This window comes from Sylvia atricapilla, chromosome 1 (assembly GCF_009819655.1).
Source record: "Sylvia atricapilla isolate bSylAtr1 chromosome 1, bSylAtr1.pri, whole genome shotgun sequence".
NCBI lineage: Eukaryota > Metazoa > Chordata > Aves > Passeriformes > Sylviidae > Sylvia > Sylvia atricapilla.
This window is the reverse complement of record NC_089140.1, coordinates 130112573-130139665: the sequence shown is the minus strand read 5'-3', so window position 1 is coordinate 130139665 and position 27093 is coordinate 130112573. Positions and strand designations below refer to the sequence as shown.

Sequence of the window (27093 nt, the reverse complement as noted above, 5' to 3'; positions counted from 1 at the left end):
AATGACTCGGTGATCCTCCCGAGGACCACCTGAGCAGCAGTTTCTCTTGGAAAAGAAAAGGCCTTATCCTCCTATTTACAGTGCCCTGTACAAGCCTCTGAAATACATAGTGTAGTCCAAGCACGGTGGTTTGGTTGTACTTTTAACCGGCTCTCCATAGAAAAGCTTATTTCTTGTCTCTTTTCTCTGGTAATTTAGCCTGTGCTGATGGCTCTGAGTTTACATCTCTGCTCAAAGCACACACAGCAGCTTTGGTGAGGGCTTACTTCAGTCAGAGACATTTGGGATTGAAACAAGCCCACCGCTTAGAAGTCCTTCACAGTCCAGACACGGTCTCCCAAAATTGGAGACCAGGTCCCCATCGCAGGTCCTTGCAGTCACCAAGCCCAGCCAGCATTTCATTGCCCTCCAGTTTTCTCCACATCTCACTGACATGGGCACTGCCAGGTGATGTGCTCGGCTCCCTTCCCAGGCACCTCATCAAAGGGCAGCCCCTGATGTTTTCCTAACACCATCTGCTAGTGTTTATTTTGGCCTTTCTACAGGTGTTTCCAAATTATTTAGTGGAAGAACATGGAAAACATGGTTTAGGGCAACCCACTGAAGGAACTGTGAGACTGAAGGTGAAAACTCCCCAGGTGACATCTGCTCTTTGTGCAGCCCCAGTGCTCCATCCTGCCTTGCTCTGACCCTCAGTATAAATGTGCAGGGCTGAGTCCCTCAGGAGAGGCAAAGCTCATCCACAGTCCTCAAAACAAGGGTTTAGGAGTTTATACAGAATGCAACCTCTGTGACTTTGGAGACAAGTGGGATTTGGGGAGGCTGAAAATGCAACAAGAGAAGCAGATTTTCTTCAGATGTGTGGATGCTGTTGTAGGCTTCATGAGCCATCAATAAATGAAAAATGAAGTTATTTTAATAAACAACAATGAACATGTAAGCATTGAAAGGTGAAGTCAGAAGTTTGGAGTCAGTTTGCATTTTAACAGACACAGAAATAACAATGAACCGAGGAAACATGCTTGTTTATAAGGCTGCCTAAGCAAAGCCATACAAGTCAGACAGAGAGCCATCAAACTCAGTTATGCTGAATAATATCCTATAACTCCCTGGACAAATAAGCCAGTTCTCACTGGAGCTATCAAGGAATACCATTCCATAAATTATATACAATTCTGGACTTGTTTTTTAAACATATGCTTTTTGTGGGGGTAGGAAATCTATTACATTATTTTTGTTAATGTCCTGTGTTTCTATAGTTCTGATAAAGCTCAGTCTGTGAAAAGTTTCTTCAGCTACCTCAAGGCAAGTGCTGACATTACCAGAAAGCAAGCAGTGCTAAAGAAAGGAATGCACATAAGTGAAAGCCTGGGCTGAGACTACATGTGATGAAATGGAAGATGCCCAGACAAACATTAAAGTGTTTCTGCTGACTTACCGTAAAACTTTGTCCTTTTGCTGAAGAACTACTGTGGGATTTCAGGCACAGTTGAGTCTTGATGAATTGCGAGGCAATTTTTGATTTTGATTAATTATTTGGTAAGTTCTGAAAATTGCATACACACAGGGGAAGTCTCTCTATAACATGCATTTCTCTGGTTTCCATTCCTTGTCGTGCTGCTGTTGGGGATATTGAACACCTCCAGTTGTGGAATCCCTGCCCCGGGAAAAGGACGATGTCAACTAAGTGCAGGCAGTGCTGAGATTTATAGAGAAGTAAAGACAACTTCTGATATTAAGCAAAGAAAGCTGAGCTGGATAAAAAGCTTGCTTGAGTAAAATGAAGCTTTTATTTTTCTTTTTTTCTTCTTCCTCTTTTTTGTTCCCAAGCTAACAAAAAAAGAAAAATAGAAAATCCCCACTGATTGCATCCAGCTGTTAAAATTTTATGATACCGAGATTCCCAGTTGTCATGACCACTTCATGTAGTTTAATATGCAGTCGTATTCTTTTCAGTTTCATTTTCTTCCCCGACTTTAGTTAATAAAACACCTTTCAGACAGCCTGTTCTTAGCAGTTATAGAGTGCCTGGTCTTCTTTTACAAAGAGGAGAACTGTGTGCGGCTATACCTTGGCACATGAGAAAGTTAAACTGCAACCGTAATTCCCATTACTGTCAGTGAGAGCAAACACTGATGAAAAGGCACTGCAGGCTGAACGGCAGCAGGTTTATTCTGATCACTGTAGACCAGCCCTGCAATAAAAAGGTCAGTTCTCTTCCCCAGCCGACCCCCCTTGCCTATGGATGGCTTTGGGCCCACACCCAAAGTGAGCAAATCTCTCCGAACTTCAGACATTCAGAGGCAAACCAGCACCTCCAAAACTATTGTACTTTTATTCTGTTTGATCCACAGCAAGCATGAGGGTTGCTATCCAGACTGTTTGCAGTTTCAGGTTGGCTTTTATAATGGACTTTTTTGCTGCTTGATTGGCACAGATAAAATACCCAGGATAAAGGCCATGCCCATAATTTCACTTGTAAATGCACTAATATTCTACCATCACTCTCAGTTCCCTTCCAACTCACTGGTGTCTATTCACACCAGCAGCCGTGCATGTATAGGAGGTGTGGAAGTGATTCCTCATGCCAGGGCAGCATTGGCATCAGTGAGGAAGAAGAATACTCCAACAAACACTTCTGCTTTAGAGCTCTTTGTTTGGTACAGCACATTGGCATTGCTCTGGCTTGCTGCCACTGCTCCTGTATATAGAAAAAAACACCACCATGCATTAAGAAAGAATAAATGTACACATCAGCAGCTCAAGGATCAGACCAGCTGATTTAATTTATACCAGAACAAGCATTTTAAATAAGAGAATTCAGAATTATGATTAAGCTGCAAAGGAAACAAAATGTGCTACAGGCAAGAGGGTTTTGCTGTGCTCTGGCTGGTGAATGATTCTTTCTGCGCCTTGGCATTCTTATGTATGAGTCTTTTGCCTTTGTGGTGTTGAAAATGGTTTGAGGAATCTATTTAATGATGCAGTTTTTTTGTAATAGGTAATCACATTACTGCATTAAATACAAAGCAATCAGAGGAACTGAAAATGAACTTGTTGATTTCCTAAGAGGTAGCATTGATAAACACTTGGGTGAACCCATACATTTTGTGGACAATGGTAAAGGGAATATTAGCTTCTGACATGCTTAGCTTGAGGAAGCTTTATTCTTCCTATGCCAGTATTTATAATCATAGTGTAATAGGAAGCCTCTAATGATAACATCTTACTGAACAAAATAGCTGAGTTAATTCGGGACCTATAAAGGATAGCCCCTATGGCTGGCTGGAATAGGAGCATGGAGGCTCCCAGTGGCTGCTGGTGGGCATGGGACTGTGTTCTAGCACTGCCCCTTGGAGAAACACTTCAGCTGTTTCTCCGGGGCAAGTCATCAGCTTCCATTTGCTGTGCCTGCCTCTCTTGTGACAGGGGTAGGAAAAGTGGCATTTCAAAATTGCAAACATTTTAAAATGCAAAAAAAGAAGTGTAAAGGGAAAGGAACACTTGCAGCATGTAGGGATGTTTTCTGAGGTGGAGTAGAATTCACATCAAATCCCTTTATTTATTGGGGAAGATCCAACTGACAGCTAATCTTTTGATATAAAACCACTATCAGCTTGCCTTTTCCTGTCTTTCCTTGATCCCCTCTTCCTCCCCTCTATGCCTTTCACTCCCTCCTCAGTAAACCAAACAAAAAGGAAGGGGAAGAGAGTGGAATTACCATGGCAGCTGTCACCATCACAGAGTTCAACCTGTGCCTCTCCTTCCCCTGCCACCATCCTTAAGCAGAACTTCTCTGGACAAGGGAACACCCCCAGCCTGGGGACTGCTGCAGCCCATCTCCTTCCACTATCAAAGCATTGCCAAGGGTCAGAATGAATTTTATACTTCTCAGGAATTTGTTTTGTTTGTCAGAAGCTCTTCCATTGGCACCTCCCTGGTTTGGATCCATATGCAGCGATTCTCCTGCATTGCTCCTGAAGGGTTTTTCTAGGGCAAATGGCTCCAGGTCCTGGTCTGGGAAGGCAATAAGCAGCACCCAATGAGCTCAGCAGAGCTAGCACTGGTGGATTGCTTTGAACTAATGTAAGGAAAAATTAAACTTTCCCTACCAAGAAAATAATTAAATAATAGTGGCATGGTGGGAAGCAGATTCTGTCCTGAAGAATTTGTAGCTGAATCAAGCAATGAGGCAGAAACAATAGTAAGGAGAGACATGATGACAGTCCTGAGGTAGTTTGAGGAGGGATGAGATTGGTACCCACATATTTGGGGGGTCAGATAAGTGCTCATTTTCTCCCCAGAACAGGTAACAGAATGGTAACAAAGACATCATCTCAGGGTCTGTGAGAAAACTCAGCTGCCATGCTCCAAGTGGCCATGCAGTGCTGAAGTCACGAGAGGGAAGTGAAGGAAAAAGAGATGGGTGAGAAAGGAATCATAAAATAAAAGGATGCAAATAAATTTCTTTGTGCTGTCAGGCCAGACTGCAGTGATGCAATATACTGTACAGAATCTTTCATCTTCTTTTGACAGGAATTTGCGCTATCTCCCCATCCCTCTCCAGTCAGAATGTGTTGTTGTGATCATTCATAACAGAATCATTTAAGAGCACCAGCCTGAGTGAAACAAAGATGGGAGTCTGAGGAGAGAAAAAAAACCCCAAATGCCCAGGTAAATCTAGCTTATCAAAACCGCAAGTATTCTTACATAGAAGGAAAAAGTGGGGAAAAAAAAAAAAAAACAAACAAAAAACCAAAAACAACAAACAACCAACCTGCAAATTATTTCACCTTTTTTCTAATATGTGAAATTACTGTGCATGTATGAGCTCCCATACTTCCTGAAGCAAAGAAAAGCCCTAGACATGTGGCCACCCAGTATTAAAGACAAAACCTAATATAATTCAGCCCATAATTTGGGGGCTGAATCCTTATGGATCCGAGTTCCTTTTGTGTCCTATAGAAATAGGAATTGTAGATTTCAAAGAAAAAATGCTGAGTATCCTCCAGGGCTACTTCATAGTCTTCTGACTTGCAGAAAGTCAGGCTAAAAAGAAAACAACGAATTGAAGTCCCACAAAATTCCTCAGAACAAAGAAAACTGCATCGAAGCAACAGCTTTCACTTTTACCCCCTCAAGAGCTGAAATAAGCAGGCACTGAGGTGGTAAGCAGTTCTCCTGGTGCCACCAGCAGCAGGATATACATTCTTTAGAAATGACAGAAATTGTCTGATTTAGCAAAGTAGCTGAACAAATTAGAAATGATGGTGTGAATGAGGGTTTGGTTTATATAGCTGGAGTTCTGAGACAGAAATTCAGATTATGACAGGTTAATGGAGACTGTGACATTCCCTATACATGTAAATAAACACTGAATTTGAGAACCTCTGTTTTCCCCAAGCACTAGTAAATAAAAGTATAACAGACTTTGTGTAAAGTAACCATATGCTTATAATTATACAAACGTTGTGGATCCCCTGTGTGAAATTTCACATCTTTACTGGGAAATTTCACATTTTTACTGGGTCTATTTTCATGTTTACAAAGTTAGCAGTAATTTTTCAAAATCAAATGTATCCTAAACAGGAAAAACTATTTCCTACATCGTTTTAATTTTCTAGCCAGAGCAAATGAAAGCAGAATCACTGTTGCAAACTTCTTCCCTTTCTCCTGATCTACATGCTGCAATTTGTTTCCTGGTGTCAGGATGTGTTTTGATGCACCAAGAATACAGGAGTGGCTTCACTCTTCATGTCCATATATTAAGTTTTTAACTGTAAATTAGAGACAATGTGGTTCTAATCTGAGACAGTGACAAAAATGCAGAGAGCTTGCAGGGAAACAAAGTTGCCACTGTTTTGTGGCAAAATAAAACACTGCAAAAAGCAACAGTGATGCATAGGGTTAGCCCTGCTCTTTTCTCCCGACTTTTCTTGTGAAAAGACTAACTGCCAAAAGCAGGAGAAAAGGAAGAGGAACGGGAAAGTCTGTCCCCACGCTGTGGGGCTGCACAAACTTCCACTGAGCTGGAACATGAGAGACTCATCTGGAAGAGCTCTGCGGGCTGTAGGGCGCTGGGAGAAATGCAGATCCCGTGCGGGATGCTTGGAAAGTGAAACAGAACTTTCTTTGGAGGGCCACGATGCAGGAGGTACTTCAGACTCTCCTAAAGCAACCTTATTTATTTGAGTATGCTCTTTTGTCTCCTGTTAGTTCACATACCATAGTTTTGGCGGTTAAAAATCTTGATCTGCTTAGACATTTGAGGTTTATGTTGATGGTTTTGAGATGGGGCATGCTCAAATAAACAGGTTTAGGAAGAAAGGACGGTTTTCTGTGTTAAGGGGGAAATGAAAAATGGCTAATGTGATGGTCCAGAATGCAGCAGCAGAGAAGGAGCTTGGTGCTCCCTCTCAGAAGATACTCTCAGCCAAGAGCAGGGCAGCCTGGCCAGGAGGGAGGCAGGGAGAGGAGCTCACCCATTATCCATAAGGGAAGCTCTATCTCGGGAAGGGAAAACAACTCCTGGGCCAAAATATAACTACTGAAAAATAGATATTCCTGCCAGTGAGAAGCACTGAAAACCAACCTTTTCAGGAGCACTGCAGAAAAAAATTAGAGGTACTAAAAGTGCTGAGGCTAAAAGGATAAGAATTTAGTGCCTTAGAACCATGACCTTTGAAAAAAAAAATCCCCTTTTCAAAGCCAAGGCTTGTGGAGGCTGGTGTTTTGCTGAAAAACAGCACATATGGACTTCACGGGCATTTTGGAAAATGTGCTAACCACTGTGCTGGTAGGAATCCCTGCCCCCTGATTATGTGGTGTAACCACGGCCTTTTTGGAGCCTATTGTGCTAAAGTGGGGAAAAGCCCATAGTTTGAGGGGGTACATTTTCTAGTCGTCCTAATAAAGAATGATTTTGGTTCATAGAAAAATAAAATCCTACAATAGATTGTTCATATTAAAACAAACATCAACCTAGATGCAAAAAAAGAAAAAATATTAAGGAGGAATGTCTACGAACTGACCAACTCTGTGCTCATATCCCTTGTGCACCACAGTAATTCTTACAAATGACCACAAACCAAGGGTGAAATGAGTGATGCTTAAATCTTGGCTTGACCACTTTGCTGGGATGAATTTTAATCTCCGACATTCTTCCCCAACATGGCTGCTCATATTATGTTTATAGCAAGAGAAACTTCCATTAAACTTCCAGATGAAAGAAATTGCATTTGATTTGGACTGCTTCCTGACTTTCAAATATGCCTCCATTAATTTATACTTTTCCCCAGAACAGCAAGTTCACAGAAAGAAAAAATGTGAAAGATGTGAAAAGTATGTGCACTAGTGCAAGCAAATTAATGAGACTAGTTTTAAAACTGCATTTGTGCAGTCCCCAAGTTGCTTTAGTTCTGAGAAACATATTTGAAATTAAAATAATGTTACAAAATATGTATAATGCAATTATAAACTGAAATCTGGCCAACTTTTATTGTTGAGAAAACCGGAAAGGAAACAAGTTTTTAAAACACTATTCTTCTTTTCTGGTGGCTGCTATTATTTTAGTCTTTTTATTGTTGCTGCCATTATTTCACTGTTTGCCATGCACTGAAGCAGGGATCCCAAGTGTCTCACAGCCGCTGATTCATTCTCATGCTGCCCCACGAAATGCCCACTCCTGCCTGCAGTTCCAGGTCCAGTTCCATTCAGTTTTCTCAGGACAATCAAAACCAAAGCTTCCTAAGATGGCTCAATATATTCAAGTCCCTCTCAGTGACCTCACTCTGTTGTTCCATGAGGTGCCACAATTATTATATCCCCACAGTTCTGTACTCTGTCATTCCCTTATGTGACTGCCTTGGCAATTAGCTGTATTGAACAACGGCATTGTCTTCCAAAACAGCACAGGGACAAATCTGAGCAACCTAAAGCTCTGAGAAATGGGCTGGAAAGCAACTCTGCCTATTTATGGCTGTTGCTACTACCTGCGTGCACTTTCACCCACTGAGCAACAGTCTCAGGGTGCTGCCAGGAGGCATCTGCCTTAGCAAGGCCTCAACCTACACACTGCCTGAAAGGACAAAAGAGACAGAGTAAAGGCCCTCTTAGCTGGAGAGGGCTTCAAGTCAGGCCCCTGATAAAGAAGTGACAGTGTAAAGCAGCCATCCAAGTTAATTTCAGAGAATGCGTTAAAACATGCAAAAGCAGCAGGTAGAAATTAAATCAGGACGATGGAAGCTGCTCTTGAGACCTTGCAGCTTTGCATTAGTATGAAACCACCTCCTCTTGGGAGATGAGGAGACCAAGGGAGGAAAAAGCTGAGAACAAAGAGGGAAGAGGAGAGACAGACCAAGAGACAAAGGCAGGAAGGGAACAGACACTCCGGGAACACCAGAGGGTACCCTAGAAACCAATGGAGTGAGAGTGGGAAAGGGCAGCCACGCAGCAGCAGCATTTGGGACCACAAGGAGGGGATGTGGGAAGTGGAAAGTGGGAACAATATCAGAAAAGAAAAACAGGACAATGAAATACAGCAGGAGAGAAAAGAAAGAGCCTGGGGGGCTAGGGTTGGGCAGAAGTTGATGGAGGAGAAACTGGAGCTGGGCAGCTGATTTGAGATAGCCGGCAGGAGCATGGAATAAATGAATAGGACACAAAAGGGGCAGAAGGAAACAAAAAAGTGATGATAAGGCTCCGGAAGGAACTGGGTCATGGCAAGAAAAAATAGCCAAAATGCTAAGTACAGAGCAGAAAGGATGGGAGTGGCAAAGAGGAGCAGAAGCAAAAGAGAGGCATCAGAAAAGCGAAGCCAAAGGGTCAGGAGGAGGGAGGACACCCCCAGTGCAGAAAGCAGCTGATGAAAACGGAGGTTAGTGGTCAGGAGGGTGTCCGTGAAGCCAGAAGACAGACAGGAGGAGTGAAAGCACAATAAATAAAAGGGGGTGAAGAAGCGGGATGGAATGAAGTGGGAATTGGTTTTGCAGAACACTTGCCTCATTTCTGCACTGTCATAGATACTTTTTTGTAGCCTTGTCTCTTCACAGTTCATCTGCCAGCATCTCGCAGTACATCTATCCTGCTAAAAAGAAGCCAAGGCAATGACGGGCCCCATTCTCTAATCGCAGCTGTATTGTGTGTCCCACATCCACATGGGCACATCCAAATGGCCGTCTAGGGACAGCCCCTGGCACAAGCCACAACTTGTAATAGGCCTGGGTATTGGCTGGGAAAGTGCTAGTTGGCATGGGCCAAAACCAAGTCAGTGAGCTCTCTAAGCCATGTGTGGAGGGCTGCAGGATAGTGTGAGTTCCTGTCTTGGAATTAATTTTTTTTTTTTTTACAGTGAAGATGCAGCCTGGTTCACTTGGAACCTGAGCCTGTCACTTGCTTTGAATGTTTCCCTTGTGTTCCTCATAGTCCCTAGTGTCTCTCCATAGGAACACAGTGGGACTAAGCACCCCATGGACAAACTGGGACCCGCCAGGCTAGAAGCCTGCTTCATATGCCCTGTCAGGGTCTGCCTCATCTCACTGACCGTGTGTTGCACTGGGAATGGTGCCAGGAGTCTGGGCATGAGCTGATCTCTCTTTGTGGAAAATGAGAACAGGGAAGAAAATGACAAGTCCACAAGTCCAGTGTATGACTGCATGAAGAATGGCAGCAGATGGAGGAACATGGTCAGAGATCTCAGATTCAGTGTGGGATGAATGCCAGATTGCCTTTATTTACTATGGACGAAGCTTTCACAGCTAAACACACATGACCTCTTACTGGAATGAGAGGAAAATCCACCAGTGGCAGAGTTGGGGCCGATAGGCGAGATAGGAAGAAGTGGACAACAGGAGATCAGGAAAGGAAATGAGGAATGAGGAATGCTCAGCACAGGGCAGAGAAAAGCCACATGGGTAAGTGGAAGAGGGTGATTTGTGGCTGCCTGCAGCAGCAGTGCTATGGTTCAGGCAGGAGGATGAGAGGGTGAAGGAGAAGCAAGTGATCAGGACAGGTACAGTAATGCAAACATGTCACTTTGCTTTGTCCATGGCTGTGAATCCTAGACAGGTGGTTGGATGAAACCATTGGAGAACTGACACCAGTTTTACGCTGAAGATCTGAAAAGCCAAATGAAAAGGGGTGGGTGAATCCTTGTACTTCTGCTCCACTGCTGTCTTTTGCATGACAGGACAAGGCAAATGTGTGTCCTGCTTTGAAGGATGTTTCCTGCCTGCCCTAGGCTACCCTGATTATCTTTACGATGTTGTCTGCCCAGTAGTGCCCAGCACTGCCTTTTGTCAGGCCCCAGCCTGGCACTGTGCTCCTCTTGGGAGTGGACTTGCAGATGTTGAGACAAGGAGAATGGTCTTTGGCTCTTCCTATGCTTTCCCTTCCTTCTTTAATGGGCATCAGGGCCTGCCTTAAGGCAGCTAGCTAGATGGACCGTGGCACATCCCAAGGTGAGACCCTCACTTGCCAGCAAATTCTCCTTCTTGTAAGATGTCTGCTTTGTGCCAAGTTTTCGGGCACATAACCGCGGGAATACAGACAGCCTCAAGTAAAATCATTGGCATCGAACGAATCTGCCCACATTCAAACTGGAGAACCTGTGAGGCACCTGAACAGATGACAGCACCGGTGGCTTGATGAGAAGCGGTACCCAACAGATGACAGCAAGCCGAGCGGCATCCCTCTCCGGCTCTCGCGTCCACTTCCCGCGTGGAGTGCACAGCGAGGAGGGAGCAAAGGGACCCCCAAGCACCCGACCACGGGGTGTCCCGCCCCAGCGCGGACCGCCCCGCGGGGGCGGGCTGGGTGCCCCCACGGGGCGGTGCGCGGCGGGGCGGTACCCACGGGGCGGGGCGGGCGGCTGCGGGCCGAGCCCGCCCGGGTGCAGTCGCCGATCCGCGCCACGCCGCCGCGCAGTCCCCGCGCCGCTCCGTGGGCCGCCGGAGCCGCACGTCGGGCCGCCCTCCTCTTCCTCCCCACCGCCGCCGCCTCTCGCTATGAATGCACGCCGGGCCCTGCTCTCCGCCGCCTTGCTCGCCAGCCTCCTCTGGGATTTACCTTGCTGCTTCCCGGCTTCCCTCCCTGCCTCCTCGGAGCTCGCCGCCTCCTCCAAAGGTGGTCGCAGCCGCAGAGTGCCGCGGTCCCCACGGGAGAACCGCCCGCGGCAAGGGGGACACGCCATGGACCGGGCGCTCCCACGGGCTGAACCCCACGAGTACATGCTGTCTCTGTTCAGGACTTACTCTATCGCGGAGAAACTGGGCATCAACGCCAGCTTTTTTCAGTCGTCCAAATCCGCCAACACCATCACTAGTTTTGTAGACAGGGGACGAGGTAAGTTCTGCCCCCCCACGCCCCTCACGGTTCCCCCGGGGCTGCGGGTGCCCCTTCCCGCTGCGCTCCGCCGTACGAGGCTGCCGTCCCGCGGAGCCTGGTGCTGCGGAGGTGGGGAACGCGCTGCAGTGGTCACCGGTGCTCTTCTCCGCCCCGGTATTGCAGGAAAGTGCAGATCTCTCGGTAAATTGGGAGTCGCGTTGTTTTATTTTAAAGCAAACGGCCCTAAACCAGAGCCGAGGCAGACCTAAGTGCTGCATGCGAGAAACACGAGTGTTCCTCACTGAATCGTCATGGGGTGGTGGAAAACACGGCCCAGCTTTGTAGGCGAAATTTGGGTGTAATTTCCACCTTGAAAAAAAAATTTAAATATCGCTCTTCTGGTTTCTTTCCACCCGGCGGAGAAAGGGTGGCTCTTATCGACGCTGCTGCACGGCAAAAAGAAAGCTTAAACTGACCGAGGGCAAACATCTTCTGCCTGAGGCTGCTCTCGCCTCGGGTCGCGTTATCTGGGTTACCTGGGAGAGCCCAGGCCCCGTCCAAGGGCGCTGGGACCGGGACCCTCCGGCTCTGCTTGCGGGGGGAGAGCCTGCAGCCCAGGTACCGCTCGGTACCGGCGCTCAGCGTGCGGCGGCCGGGCTTGACGTCTGCTCCGGGGTTGCATCCTTTGAGCTGTATGTGGGGTTGGTCCTCACGCACCCCCGGGCCGGGATTGGCAGCGGGGCCCCCTACTCCGGGCAGCATCGGGACTCCCGGGCCCCCTCTGTGATCTGCTGCCCCGGCCGGGGCCCTCCAGTGTTTTTCTCTCGTCGTCGCATCGCTCGTACCCGGGGCCGCGGATACACATTTCTCGTCGATCCAAAGTAAAATTTCCCTTTCGTAAAAATGCCCCCTACCCTTTTTATTCCCCTCCCCCTTTTTTTCGTTACCCTGGTTGTGACCCATTAAGAACAGACTAATTAACAGGTTCTTAACGAAGGTTGAGCTTTCGTTCCTCCCCCTCTCTCACATCTGAAGACCCTCCCCTCCGTCCGCGCCTCCTCGGGCACTGGTGTACCTGCCGGTGGCTGGCAGCGCCGGGAGCCTGGGCAGTTCGCCGCCCTCCCGCCGTGTCCCAGCCGTTTTAGAGCAAAATACAGCGCCAGGAAAATCACACGGCTCCCTGGAGCTGCAGAAGACGATCGCCCCAATCCAAATCGAACCGAACCCAAGCCGACCCCTTTCACCGCCTCCCCGAGCCGGGAGCCTCTCCCCGCCCACGGCACCCAAGGTTCAGCCCCTTGCCCCATCGCTACCCCTGGCTCGGGGGGTTCTTTCCCGCGGAGGGAGCTCGGCGGGGCTCTTCGCCTCCCGCCTCGGTGCCCGTCGCGCCTCTCTGGGCTCGCCAGGATGCGTGGAAGCGCCCACAGTATGTGCCCCTCGCGGTCGGAAGCCCCCAGACATTTTCCAGGGGAAGGGGACAAGGGGTTTTGCTCTTCGCCTTATGGGGGTTGTTTTCTTCGTCGCTGTTAAAAACGGGGGTGGGGGGAAGAGGACTCGCTTTCTAGAAAGACGGTTTCGAAAATTCAGCCGTCAGAAAGGAGCTGGACCGCTCCCCCTGACGGAGAGGAAACGGGGTGCTAATTCTGCGAGCCGCAGGAAATGGAGCCGCGCTCGATATCATCTTATTCTTGATAACCAGAAGAAAGACAGTTAATTTAACAAATTTAGCTCATCTCGCTGCATGTGAGATTCTAGTCCGGGGGAAGTGATTTGCTAACAGAAGTCCTGGTTTGATTAAGGAAAAGCCTCACTTTTTCCCATTGATTTTGATTTGATGTGTCACAGGCTGTGACCTTCTGCTGGACCTTCTGAGGGTTGCTTAGCATCAAGCCACTGATTGGAGTATTTCAACTCAGTGATCTAATTGAGTGTTCATGTCATAACATATCAAATATTGTCTAGTCTCCCATAATGAAGTGGACCAGCCGATGGCACATCACCAAAAAACTTCAAGAGAGCTTCCGTTCCTCTGAAGTGGTAGCTATTTTACTGCCCACCTCCCCGTGGGCTCCTAGCCCAGTTAATTGGCGAGCTGGAGTTGTGCTGATGATGAACAGTCTTTGCTCAGGGAAAGAGGGGAAGGGGGGTGGCAGATTTTCTGTCAATTCATTTGCAGACAATATAGCCGCCCAAATTGATCCAATTAGATGGGCTGTTCTTTACCTAAACGGCAGCTCGGGGGGGGGATATGACGGTGGCCGTCCCACCTGCCGCAAGGCATCCTGCGTGGCAGCATTTCGGGGGGACAGCAGCCCGCAGAGGAGCGAGAAGCAACTTTCAGTGCTGCCGAGAAGTACCCTTCTCGTTCGAGGCGGGCAGCTGTGCTCGGTGCCCGCTCGCACCGACAGCAGCTCCCGGCCGCAGCAGCCCCAAGCCCGCCCGTCCCACCGCCCTCCGGGGCTGCGGGGCAGAGATCTTCGGTGCAGACACCGACAGCCGCTTCCCTTCGCTTCGCGTCTTTCCTTCCCGCTTGAAGCCTAATAAGATCGTTTTCAGGGTAGCTCGAGAGGGACAGAAGCCACACTACTGCTTTAATACATATGTAATTTTTTCCCCCGTGGGTAGAAAAAGAGAGGAGAAAGGGGGGAAAGGGTTTGAGATTCCCCCTTCTCCACCCCCTCCGGCCCCCCACTCGCTCCCCCTTGTTACGGTCGCAAGATCAGACAGGACCTAGCTGAATGTAGGAAAATTACTGTTGGCACATGAAGTAACTCATTAAAACGCAGATGGTGCTCTCACTGGCCTCAGGACCCCCAGCATTGGAGCTCCACAGTAAGGCAGGACAATTAGGAGCTGCAAGGACTCCACCAGGCAGGGAGGAAAAAAAAAAATAGGAGAAAGAGAGGGAGCTGGAGAAGGGAGCTATAAACAAGCAATCCCACAGCTAGTAAGAAACGCGGCATGACTGGGAACAAATCGAAAACAAAAAAGAAATAGCCGGAGTGCGAGGGTGCACTATTTTCGAAAGGATTTCCGTGGGAAGGGATTGCCACGAGGGCCGGCTGCTGCGAGTGCCCCTCGCTTCACCCTTTTGTGTCTGCAGAGCTGCCCGCAGCACCGGCACCACGGCAGGGCTCCCGCATGCGAAATGCTGCGGTCCGCGCCTAAGGGACGGGGAAGACGAAATAGGTCGAGATCGTCTCCTTTTTCCCTCCCCGTTTTCTTTGTGCAGTTTCGCGTTCCAGTTGGAAGGCAACTGATTCGGATGGGCAGGGATCCGAACATCGTTATTTTTGCTCTTGTCATGAGGACCGTGAGGGTGGTTAATAAAGGGCTAGGACGAAAGGGGGATCCCGTGTGCAGAAACTGAAAATGGCCCGGCAGTGCATGTGGCAGAAGAAAAGAGTGTAAATCCCACTTGAAGTTCATCTAGTACAACATATTTATGCAAAACAGCGGGTTTCTGGGTGGACCGAAAGCTGCAATGTAGTGTAATCTGTGCAGCGCCTTTGCCCAAGCAGTGTTGTCGTTGGCAGAAGGAAAATGAAATATAAACAGGGAAGTATTTTAATGGGAAAGGAGGGAACTCACAACTGTTAATTATTTGGTGACCTTGTATTCGATTTGTTTGAGCCCCTTATAAAAACACTAATGCAGACCAGACGGCCGGAGCGCGGCAGCGAGCTGCCGCTCCTCATGCCCGCCGCGCACGCACCCGGGAAAGGAGCGAGCGGCCCGGCCCGGCCCGGCCCAGCGGAGCCGGGGGCGCGGGGGCGGGCGGGGCGCGGGCGGCGGCTCCGCAGGGCCCGTGCCCGGAGGTGTTTCGGGGTCGGTGTTTTACCGCCCGCGCCGCGGGAGCTGCGGGAGGGAGCGGAGCGCAGCGTCCCCTCGGCAGCTGCGGCTGCACCTCTCGCCTCTTCCCGGTGAAAATGGGGGCTGTCGGCGGGGGCAGTGTTTTTTAGTTTATGTTTCGTTCGTTTACTCTCCCTGGAGAAGGCACGGGGGGCTCGCTCACGCAGCGCCGCGGGACGGGAGGGCGGTGTGGGGAAGCGGCGCCGAGAGCCCCGGAGATCAGGCAGCTCGGCGGGGCAGTGCGCTGCCGCGGAGCCGCTCTGCTAACTGGACGAGTAATTAACGCCTTTCAAACCGTTTCGGTGGCTCATTTCGGACCTGGTCCTGATTTTTTTTTTTTTTTAAATCCAGAAATCCTCCTGCGGGGCTTGCTAAGAGGCTGAATTAGTTTTGTTTTATTTTTTTTCATTTGGAGGGGGTGGGACACGGGGAGGACGGAGGTCCGAGCTCTCCGCCTCGGAGCTGTGGAGTTTCCGCCGCCCGCGGGGAGATGCTGTGCGGCAGCTGGGCTGGCCCCAACCGGCAGCCGAGTGGCCTGCGGGGAGAAAATCTGGCGCAGGCCGGGGCCACTCGGTGCTGGGCACGGCAGCGGGGCGCCTCGCCCTCCTCATTTACCTCCTCCCTTCATAGGAGAAAAACCCCAAAACGGTCGATCGGAGAAAACCCTCCTTTCTTTGCGATTTCGGGGTAGGCTGAAACTGAGGGTAGGAATCCTCTCGTGCCTGAAGTCTGATTTATGAGCGAAAGGGGATGTTTCAGTCTTTGGTAGTTGTGGCCAGATCTGTATGTTCTGTTGCTGTATCCTAGTGCTTCCACATTTATCGCTCAGAAATATCTTCGCTTCATTTCTTAGCTCCAAGTTCTGGGAATATTCAGGCGATTTTCTCAACACGAATAATTTCGTGGAGGAATTATTTCTCCTCCGTCCAAGTATTTCCGGTAGCGTAACCACCGCAAATGGGGAAAGGGAAAGATACTGGGTTAAGGTCTGTTACAGCAGGTAGAACCTCCCAAGGAAGCTCCTGTCCGCATCTCCTGGGACGATGCCGACAGCTGAGGGCCCGGAGCCTTGCGGGATGTCCCGCGGGTGTTGCAGCGATCCCTCTTCGCCCGGGAGTCGCTCGTGGGAAGCGGGGAGGTGACGGCGAGCGGGAGAGTGAGGCAAGGGCAGGCAGCCTTCGCGGAACAGGTACGATACAGCTGTGATCAAAGGTACATCACAGCCAGGTGCCTCCCCGCTCCGAGGAGGGAAGAAAAGAAAAGAAAAAAAAAAAAAAAAAAAAAAAAAAAAAAAAAAAAAAAAAAAAAAAGGCAACCGAAAAAAGGAAACAGCCCTCCAACAACTAGTTAGTGTTTTTGGCAGGATTGGGAATTCGTCCGAGGAAGGTGTGGTCTTTCTCGGTTATTCGATAGCGAAACGAACGATACATTTAAATCTAATCACTCGGTGTAATAAAAAACCGCGGTGAGGCAGGCGCTGGGAGATGTGGAATTGAAACCCGGAGAAATACCACACATGGAGAGTCAGCCCCTTGTTTCCACAGCTTGGGTAGTGCTCCGAAAGAAATACCTGTCAGCCTTGTGACTCTGCAGACAACGTGTGGGCAGACCTTCGCAATTAGGGACAATATATGTTTTAATTTCCAGATTATTGTCGTACGAGTGTCTGCAAAGTGTCTTTAAACTGAAAATGTGCTTTTGGTTTGCGAGTTTAAATACGGCTTGAAAGAGAATTTGGGAATGGGAAAATTCTTCTTGAATGTGGTTTGGGTATAATTTGCAGTGATGTAAAGTTAAGATCTGAGCCCTGATGAATTGGCTGGGAGCCCAGTACCTGATCTGCCATGAAAAGAGAAACTTTGTGTAGCCTTCGTTAACCCCCGTCTCTCCTCAAAGCCCAGACTACGGCGAGAAAGCGACCCAGGAAACGGGAGAGGCTTCACACAGGGAATTGAAGGAAACGTCCCAACCCAGTCATTCATTTAGCTTCGGAGATGCTGAAACCGCAGCCACCGCACCGCGGAGGAAAGCGTGGGGGAAGGCGGGCGGGGGCCCGGCGCAGCCCTCCCGGCCCGGGAGCACCGGGCACGCCGCCGCCTGAGCACCTCGCGAGGGGCAGAACGGGGTAGGGCTGCTCTCTCCCACCCACCACCGACACATCCTCTAATTTCAGATAGACTTACTCACTCCTTCTGTCCCTTCTTCCCACTCCTAATATTTTACTTTCCCCCGAAAAAAAAGAATAAACTACGGAGAGTCGAACTAGAACTAATACTTAACCGCGGAGCTAACATTCATCAACATTAACGCTACAAATATAAACACACCTCCCCGGAGCATTTTCTACAATGCGGCTTTCCCCAGCCCAGCTGAGATGACTTCGCTGTTCGCACCAAGTATTTCGGTAACCGGAATATCTGTAAGGACAGCTTCAGCTGTCCTCAGAAAATGGCAGATCTCGAGCTGGCTGTTAGTAACCCCGGGTTTCACCCCAGTCGCTCCTCGGGTTTAAAGGAAAACTGAAGAGGACGAGCCCCTATCCGTTGTGCACTGTTCACAGGGAGAGAGAGGGACAGTCAGGGTGTCTCCACGCCGTCTCTGGTGCCGCTCTTTGTGTGCTGGGAAGGCAGCAGCTTCGCTGGAACAAAGGGTCCCGAACGTAGACCCATCTCTCCCCGTTTTCTGGAGGTTCCGGAGGTCCCGTTTTCCCTCTCCGCCCTCCGCAGCTTTTCCCACCCTCTCGACTGCGCTGGGAGCGAGCCAGTACTGGTTTAGGATTATGTATTCATCTGGAATTATTAGGTTACAAGAGTGAATAAATAGCGTTTATCTGATCGGATTCAAAGCTGCTTATTTGAAACAACCGGCAGCCCTGCCCCTTTCCCTGCCCTCCCGAGAGAGGCACGGGAGCCGGCAGCTGCCTGAGCCAGTGAGGCTTTTCCAGCACAGAGTTTTGGTGCTGCTGAAACTCGTCTCAGAGATCCGCTTGACTGGGGGCACATTTTTCTGCAAATCGGCCGTGTTTCCAGCGTGCCATGCCACCTAGCAACCCGGACCAGCCGTGCAACACCCAAACCCTCGCCAAACTGGAGTCTCGAAAGATGCTGCTAGGGGAGCATCCCTGAGCAAGCCTTTTGGCACCCACAGTGCCGGAGCTGGTTTCCTCCCGCGCCGCCGGGTGACAAGGGTCTGCAGACCCTTTAAAGCCCATTTTCAGTAGCAGCGGGGATATGCGGGGAATCCAGCCTCTCGCTGCTTCCCTCCCGTCTAAGCTGCATGCCTGGATGTTACCCCCGAATGGGATTATTTCTTCCCCCGCGACAGGCCACCTGCGTGACAGTTCCTCGGGAAGGGGAGAGGCGCTGTCACCTTCGTGTCCCCTCATCCCTCGGGAAAGGGCTGCCCTTTCCCTGAAAGCTAAGACTGCCGGGCAGTGTTGCCTTGCTCCCGGCACCCCGGCAGAGATAGGGGGGACGCCAGCACCGAGGCGCTAGCCAAGTACAGGACAAGGAGAAGTGTGTGTGTGGGGTGTCTGCTCCGGAGGGACAGCGGCCTGGAGGCAGCACTATCCTCACCCGCACCCCATGGCGACTGGGAGTATCAAAGAGAACGAGCATCTCTCTCTGAAACCAAGCGTGACACTCGCCTCTCCATCCCCTAAGCAACAAGAGCGATCAAAAGCGAATCCAAGCCCAGGCCCGGCTCTGCCCGCATCCCGAAGCGGGGATAGCGTCAGGGGAAGATGCTGATCTAGTTTCCTCGACGGTCGCTGGACCACTTGAACGAAGGTCTGAGGCATCTCGGCAGGGCCAGGAGATCCATCTACGCCCTGTCGGATGCCCGGGTATCTGGCAGACGTTGGATGCAGGAAAAAAAACCACCACCACCACCAAAAACCCAAACAAAATCAAGACGATGAGAAAGACAAGGAGGAGGAGGACCTGCGCTTTCTTACCCGAGGGAAGTTCATCCTCTTTTTTTCTGAAGCTCCCAGGACCCCCTTGAAGGAGGAGGCAATGATACCAGAGATCTCCTGAACTGTTGGACCCTCCTCGAGCAACCACGTGCACCTCAGCCCCTAGACCCCACGGCCCGCGCCTGTGAAGGGCAGAACTACCCCCACGCGCCCCTAAAACCCACGGGAGACTCATGGACAGAATCCTGGTCAGTACTTGCGTTGCTGACGAAACTGTCCAGGACCTCTAGGTAGCTCCCGATGGGTTTCACTTTTATTTTCACAGCTCGATAAAGCAGCTGATAAACCTGGACTGTGACGACATTTTTCGGGCTCTGCTTGTGTTTTTTTTCAGTCTCCTCCCGCACTCCCCGAGCGGGATGCACGACCGGGCTGCCTCTCGCCCCTCGCTGGGAAGGAGCAGCCCCACCGCGAGGAAACAGACAAGCCTGAAGTGGAAGGCGGAGGCAGGGATGCCAAAGGCCTGGGTTCAAAATCTCCGGTATGCCTGAAGGGCCTGACCGATTCCGCATCGCTCCCGCCGGCGCGCAGCTCCGGGGAGGCGGTGAAGCTCCGGCTCGGGAACTCCCTCTCCTTGCTGACTCCTCGTGCCACGCCGGGCCAGGCGGGGATCGCGGCCACGCTGCTGGAGCATGGCTCTGGGAGCAGGGCAGGTGTGCGGGGCCCGGCCAGCGCCCGGCTCCTCAGCCCGGGATGCCGCGCGGGTGCGCGGCGCGGCGCGGTCCGGGCGGGCGGCGGGGCCTCCCACGGCGGCTTCCTGCGGGGCGAGCGGGACGGCGCTCGGCAGGCTGCCAGGCTTCGCCGTAGGATCCCGTGGCCTGGCTTCGGGGACAGGTCTTTTTCCCAGTAATTGCCGCTGTCCCTGCTGCACTCCACGCTCCATCTCCCTGCTGACGTCTAGGGGAACACGCAGCGACGCGGGGCGACTGTCGAGTGTGCTAATCCGCGTTGATTAACTGCACGTTAATCCGCATTGATTTTTACATCGCCGTGGCGCGTCTGAAGGTTTTGGGTTGCATAAATCATCCCCTTGTCTCTCCTGCCCCGCAGGAGGTTTCCAGAGACCCTGTCAGGTAGAGCCGAGGTTGTGAAACATACTGATTAGGAATCGCAATGACCTTTGATATCGATAAATAACAGGCGGGTGTGTATTTCTTTAGTCTCTGTTTCTACCCCTGGGGCGGGCTGATTTTGGAAAAGCGGCGAGGGGCTGCTGAACAGAGGCTCCAGTGACACTTTTACTATAGAAATCTACACAAGCTTTACTAGCTTCTGGGGAAACACAGGGGCTTTGGGAATTTTTGTATTTGCTGGGTTGTAAACATTTTATTGGAAAGCAGCTCAGGGGAATCTGGTTTGCTTTCTGCGCTGCACTTTGTACAGCGATGTGTCAAAAAAGAAGTCCAGGTTTTCCTCAGCGGAGAACAGATACGTGTATATGGGGCTGATAGGCAAGAGGATGTGCGTGGAGCAGGGTCTGCCTCTAGAGCTGGAGAGCCGTCTCCTGTCTGGTGCGGGGTCTTCCATACTTACTTCCCTTTCCATCTTCTTCCCCTTCCTTTCCATCTCCTTCCCCTTCCTTTCCATCTTCTTTCTTTCTCCCTCTTTCTCCTCTCCCTACCCTCCCCGGGTCCCGGTCCGGCTGGGGCTGGGGGGTGAGGCAGGCAGGAGCGGCTCCGGCCGGTCAAGCCGGCGGTGCTCCCACCCTTTCCCGCCTCAGAGACCTCTCGGCAGATCCCCCCGAGCGCAACTGACTGTAATTATTTTTATCTCGCAGACGATCTCTCGCCCGCTCCCTTGAGGCGGCAGCAGTATGTGTTTGATGTGTCGACCCTCTCGGAGACGGAGGAGCTGGTGGGGGCCGAGCTGCGGCTGTTCCGCCGGGCCCCCCACGGCCGCCCGCCGCCCGCCGCCCGGCCGCACGTGCAGCTCTCCGCCTGCCTCTCGCCGCGCCCGCTGGACTCCCGCGCCCTGGACCCGCCGGCGGCCTCGTCCGCCGGCTGGGAGGTGTTCGACGTGCGGCAGGGCCTGCGGGAGCAGCGGCCCCGGAAGCGGCTGTGCCTGGAGCTGCGGGCCTCGGCGGACCGCGGGCCGCGGCGCTGGCTCGACCTGCGGGGCCTGGGCTTCGCGCGGCGGCCGCGGCCGCCGCAGGAGCGGGCGCTGCTGGTGGTCTTCACCCGCGGCCGGCGACGGAGCCTCCTCGGGGAGCTGCGCGCCGAGCTGGGCGCACCCCCGCCGCCGCCGCCCGCTGCCCGCCGCCCGCCGGCCCGGCGCCAGCGCCGCACCGCCTTCGCCAGCCGGCACGGCAAGCGGCACGGCAAGAAGGCCCGGCTGCGCTGCAGCAAGAAGCCGCTGCACGTCAACTTCAAGGAGCTGGGCTGGGACGACTGGATCATCGCCCCCTTGGAATACGAGGCCCACCACTGCGAGGGGGTCTGCGACTTCCCGCTGCGCTCCCACCTGGAGCCCACAAACCACGCCATCATCCAGACCCTCATGAACTCCATGGACCCCGGCTCCACGCCGCCCAGCTGCTGCGTCCCCACCAAACTGACCCCCATCAGCATCCTCTACATCGACGCGGGCAACAACGTGGTGTACAAGCAGTACGAGGACATGGTGGTGGAGTCCTGCGGCTGCAGGTAGCGGGCGGGACGCCCCTCGGCGGCAGCCGGGTCTGCGTCTGGCGGAGGTGCTGCGGCAGCGGCGAGCGGGGCCCCGGTCCCGCGCCCGGCCGAGCGCGGCTGTGGCGGAGGGGACCGGCCGAGGGGACCGGCCGAGGGGACCGGCCGAGGGGCGGGCGGCGGCCCGGCGCCGGGGCTCCTCCGCGGCTGCCCGCGGTGGCGGCGGGGGCTACGGCAGCCGAGGCCCGCGGCTGCCGGCGGGAAAGGAAGGGCGAGCGGGCCGGGCAGGCGGCGAGGCCCCCGCCCGGTCCCTTCCCCGCTCCCCTCTCCTCCCCCGGGGTTTATCTGGCGATCTATCCTCCTCCCTCCAAAGGTGAAGGCAATTTACCAAGTACAAAAAGAGTCGGGGGAGGGAGAGGGAGCAGACTGATCCCTCTCTCTGAAGTTGCTCTGAAGAGGGCTGTTACATTTCTGCCCTCTCTCTTTCACATTCCTGCAAGCTTACCAGCCAGAAATAGCCTACGGCCCCCCCTTCCCCTCTTCCCCCCCAAGGGGGGAAAAAAAAGAAAGAGAAAAGGAGAAAAAAAAAATACAACCAAGAGTTGCTTAAGATTGTAATTATCAGCTAGGTTTTATTTTAAGACAGCAGAGAAGAACTGTGAAGAGCGAAGTGTTACAGAAAGCGCAGCGGGGGTGGATTGGAGAGGAAACTCCTTCGGGTCTCACGAAGAGTGCAAGGATGCCATTGCCAGGTCTCTGGGTAGCTGTGTCGCGGCAGCCCTCGCAACTTGCAGCAGTATTAAACGCAAATGTTGTGCTGGAAAAGGCGTTTTATGTAAGATTTCTTTTTCCCACCTTTGGTCTCAGCTGTGGCTTCACGTGAAGAAAGTGCACTTCGAAGCTATGCCTAGCCCTTTCTTAATGTAATTATCATGTTCGTAGTTTCAGGCTTTTCCCCACCGATTTCTAGAATTGTTGGCATATCTGGTATTGCAGAGCTACAAACTTGTGGAAAAAAAATTTAAAAAGAGAAGAGAATAATAATATAAAACGCTAATAAAAAGACTCGACCAGGAGCATTAATTTAAAATGCACATTTTGCTTCGGATGCACTGTTGTTCATATAAAAGTTGTAAATATTTGTTTATTTAAACAGACTGAAAAGTGCAAAATGGAGATGAACAACATGCATTTCTTTTTTAATGTACAAAACATGATATGCACTCGAAATGTTATAATTTCTAATATTTTTTAAAGTTTATATTTGAGTTGTACAGAATTAAGCATTAATCAAATACTTCATTCTTACTTAACATTATCATTTCCTTAAGATATTATTACAAGATTTAAATTCTGTGCTACTAATGGAGAAAAGAAATTTTTTCCTGTCTACCTCAATATAATGCAAGTATTTACAACTCTAAAGTTATCTGAGGTAAATTAATATTCAGAACATTTTTACAATACACCTTTACTGGACGATACTACAACTATTATTGTATTATTAAACATTTTTTTTCCAAAAAGTCAGCTTGCTTTTATATGTTCTATTATTTGATTAAGTAATTCTGAGTTCTCAAGTAAATATTGGCTCTAATTCTAAAATGCTGCAGAGTTGAGTTGGATCAAGTGCCACTTGAAGGCACACCTAAAGCCATTCCTCCTGTCTGAAAACTTTTTGTACTCTCATAAGATCTTTAGTTTCGTCTTTGGTATATGCCAGTGGCATAAAGCTGCATTGTTTTTTTTATGCATTTTATGCAATGATTATTGTAAGTGAGAGAATGCATTATGGGGAAAAATTCAGGCAAACCTTTGTAAATCTCATCTGTACTGGGGTCATTAATATACACTGTATAATGATGATGAGCAAAAGACAATGAATGTTTTATAAATGGTATTTATTTTGATGCAATGGGTAATATATTTATTAAATATTTCCTGGCTATCTCTTAGATAATGAAGAACTATTCAATGAGTAGCTGTTTCAGTAAGAGAAGGATCCTCTCTCAGTGATGTGTGCAGAGGTGGTACAGGCAGCTTGGGGGCTGTGAGCCCCACTCTCAGGAAAAAAAATAAAAGCCTCATCTTATATGCAGAAGGGCTGAAAGAGCTGCTCACCTTGTGGAATGTGTTTGAAAGCAAGGCTCCTTTCATGGAAAATGGAATTTTTTTGGCCGTATCATAAGATCTGATCTCACACGTTTTTCTCTGACCACCTTTCACTCCCTTGGACTGGTGCTTGAACAAAGGAGTGCAGAATCGGGCCCGGGTGTTTGAATAGCAGCAGCTAAGAGACCTGTAGAAGACTCCAACCTTAGAGCTGGTACAACTGCCAGAGGAATATTGCTTTCTAGTACTTAATAGAGTTTCAAGTTCATTACTAATAGTAGATTTAGAAATTATAGCTTAAAAAGAGCTTTGGCTTTTTTGGTTTTAAGGCCAGGTTCACCATGTGCGGTTCTGACTGGTGTGAACTTTGGTTGCTGTTCTAACCACACCAGTTCAGTCTTCTGCTGTGGATCAAGATTCTGCTCTCTTTGTGAGGGAAAGAATGGGCAAATGATGTCCAACAAACTGCAATATACCCTCTGAGGAAAGGTAATCGAGATATGTAAGACATTGTCAACTGGAAATGAACATGATGTAAAATGTAAAATCTGAAATTTTACAAAATTGTCAGCTAGAGAAGGCTGAATGAATCATCTCTTTATTTTGCTGTCTATTCAGCAAATGAATTATTGTGTGTACAGACAATGCTTTGGCTAAAACCATACACTGAGAGTTTCAATGCAATTTCCTTTCCATGTAAAAACCAATATCGCTTCTGTTGCAAGCCCATTCATCACACGCGGGGTGGCAAGCTGTGCTGTGACTGAGTTGTCCTTTCTGCTCCGCCTCAGACATGGCTTTGGGGAGCTTCATCAGACAAAGTTCAACTGTGGGAGGCCTCAGAAAACTGCCATCAAAGGAAGTTATTAAAGAGGCAACATTTTTCTGTCCTGGGTGTACAGTGTATTGCAGTTTGTACCTTCTTCAACATCAGCTGAATTTTTGGTGATGTCTTTAATGGCCAAAAAGTGCTTGAAAGCCTTTTGTTCCAAATGTCTGTTGTTGGTAGCCTCCAAGACGAGTGGAGAAGAGGTAGAAACTGCAGTTATCTACTTTGGAGGCACACCTTTTGGACATTGCTTACTGAAGCAGAGAAAACACTGACCTTTTTGAGCATATGCTCTGCATGCTATAGCTAATATAACATTATCTGAACCCATTTTGGCAGGTCTGCTATTCCTAAAGATGGGATCTCTGCTCACTTCCTTTTTTAGGTCTGCAGTATTCTTTTGCACAAATCTGAAAAGGGGCAATTTTCTGCTGAAAGGGAGAAGTGAATAGATAGAGCAAAGCTGATTGATGGTCTTTTCTTGCACTTCCCGTCCTGTCTCCGACCCTCCTCCCCAAGAAACACCCAGTAAATTGAAAATGTTACAAAAAAATACTTGTAATTATTTTTTCAACTTTTTTTTTTTTTTTTTTAAACTACAAATACTGCAAGCCTTTGTTACAGAGCAATCCAAATATGGAAATGCAGTGGATACACAGCTCAGATCTCTTTGTCCTGCCAAAGTAATATGAAGTTTCTTTTCCATTTCTCAACTCCCCATGCTCAAAATCACATTGTAAAGGGGAAATTATTTCTTTTATTATGTTGCTGGCCAGAAGAGGGAGCAGAATCTATGAAATAGTGGGAATAGACAACAAGGGACAGAAGACAGCTGAAGTTGGTCTGGCTGATGGTGTGATACTTATCAGCAGACATTACACAATTCATCCATCACACTGGCTATGCTGCTCAAGCACAAGAAAATCACTGACTCATCTTTGAAGCGTAGATATGCATTGGAACAAATTCTGAGTACATGAATAAAAAAACAGCATGGGACTTAAGCCCTTACTTTTATAAGTAAGCTCCTTTTTGGACCACAGACTCCCTCTTACATTTATTTGTCAGAGAGGTGTATTTTTGAAAATGGTGGTTTTGTTGGTTTTTTTTTTTTTTCTTTTTTGGGGAAAAAGCTGCAGTTTCCTCCTTGTTATCTCCATGTAGATGAGAGGTTGGTCTGTTTACTGCATTTATAAAATAAGCATATTGATTTTTAACAACTCAGTGTTGAACCTCAGGTATTATTTGAGCTGATCACATTGTATGAAACATCTTCCTTCACAAACTCTTATCTTTGCTTCAGAAGCACATCTGAAGCTTTGAGGAAGTCAAATGACTGGACTTCACCCTTGTCAATCATTCAGAGGCTGGGCAGCAGGACAACAGATATCAATAGCCTGTAATTTGTTCTCTCACATAGCAGCCATGTGCTATAAAGGAGTATATTCCCCTAGAGCAGAGTCCTCTTGTCAGCATTCAGCTATATTATGTGATTAGATTTCCAAATATTTGTTCTTGTTTCTTTGCAGTGTCAGACCCATTGTAAACTGAGGATGTTCCAGCTGTTCATAACTGTGAGGGAGGAGAATCAACATATTGTCCCTGCTACACTCATCATATTCCTATTGCTTGATGACTGCAGCCTTGAAAAGTACCACTGTCTTAGTTAATATACATCACTATTTGGTGTGTTATGCTGTTGGGATTTAGAAACGGTTCTCTCAAGGTTTTATCCACACCTAATTTTGCACAACATGAGCCTGATGCAGAGTATGGGACTTTATATCTGCCCATGTGCTAGCATTTTGACAAAACTAGTTTTTGCTTAAACTATGGATGCTGTCAACCCCCTCTCTGGAACTGCGAAATCTGAAATTGGACTGCGGATCTTTATCCAGTAAGACTGCTTTCCTACTTACAACTTTCTGCACCATTTTTTAGGAAGACCTTAGGGAGAATCTCCATCCTATGGAACATTGTTAAATCAGTGAAAAAAACCACTGCTTTCCAGAATGTGAGAATTTTATTACTAGAGAAAAATGAGTGAAAATGCTCCTAGGACAGCAGGGTTTGAGTGAGTGGGCAGGAGAGACCTCAGGTGAGTAAGAAAAGTGGAGGTCTGGTTGACAACTCATTGCTTTGGTGGAAGTGGGAAATTGCAGGAGGGCCATAGAAGAATGAAAGGGATAATGTAAGGGCAACCTGCCAAACATCTGAGATGTTTTCACTCTAATGGTAAGAGTATGGAGAATAAACAGGAAGAACAAGAAGTCTTGGGACACAACAAAGGCTACAGTTTATTCAGTGTCATGCAGGCTCAATGAAATAAATTGTGGCACTTCAGTATTAGCAGAGAGAGTTTAATCTATGCAGGAAGT

At 49.4% G+C, this 27093-nt stretch overlaps 1 protein-coding gene across 1 annotated transcript; it reads left to right on the top strand.

Annotated features, from left to right (window-relative positions):
- Positions 1 to 10908: 10908 nt before the first annotated feature.
- GDF6 (growth differentiation factor 6) lies at positions 10909 to 23741 on the top strand. Its single transcript, XM_066333848.1, has 2 exons — positions 10909 to 11340; positions 20928 to 23741. The coding sequence occupies exons 1-2, from the start codon at positions 11004 to 11006 to the stop codon at positions 21794 to 21796; spliced, it is 1206 nt and encodes a 401-aa protein (XP_066189945.1). The 5' UTR covers positions 10909 to 11003; the 3' UTR covers positions 21797 to 23741.
- Positions 23742 to 27093: the final 3352 nt, after the last annotated feature.

What these genes read in the sequence shown, in the direction of transcription:
- GDF6 (XM_066333848.1), top strand. Translation starts at nt 11,004, where the DNA reads ATGAATGCACGCCGGGCCCTGCTCTCCGCCGCCTTGCTCGCCAGCCTC. An exon ending in TTTTGTAGACAGGGGACGAG is followed by an intron (nt 11,341 to 20,927) that starts GTAAGTTCTGCC and finishes TTTATCTCGCAG; the next exon opens with ACGATCTCTCGCCCGCTCCC.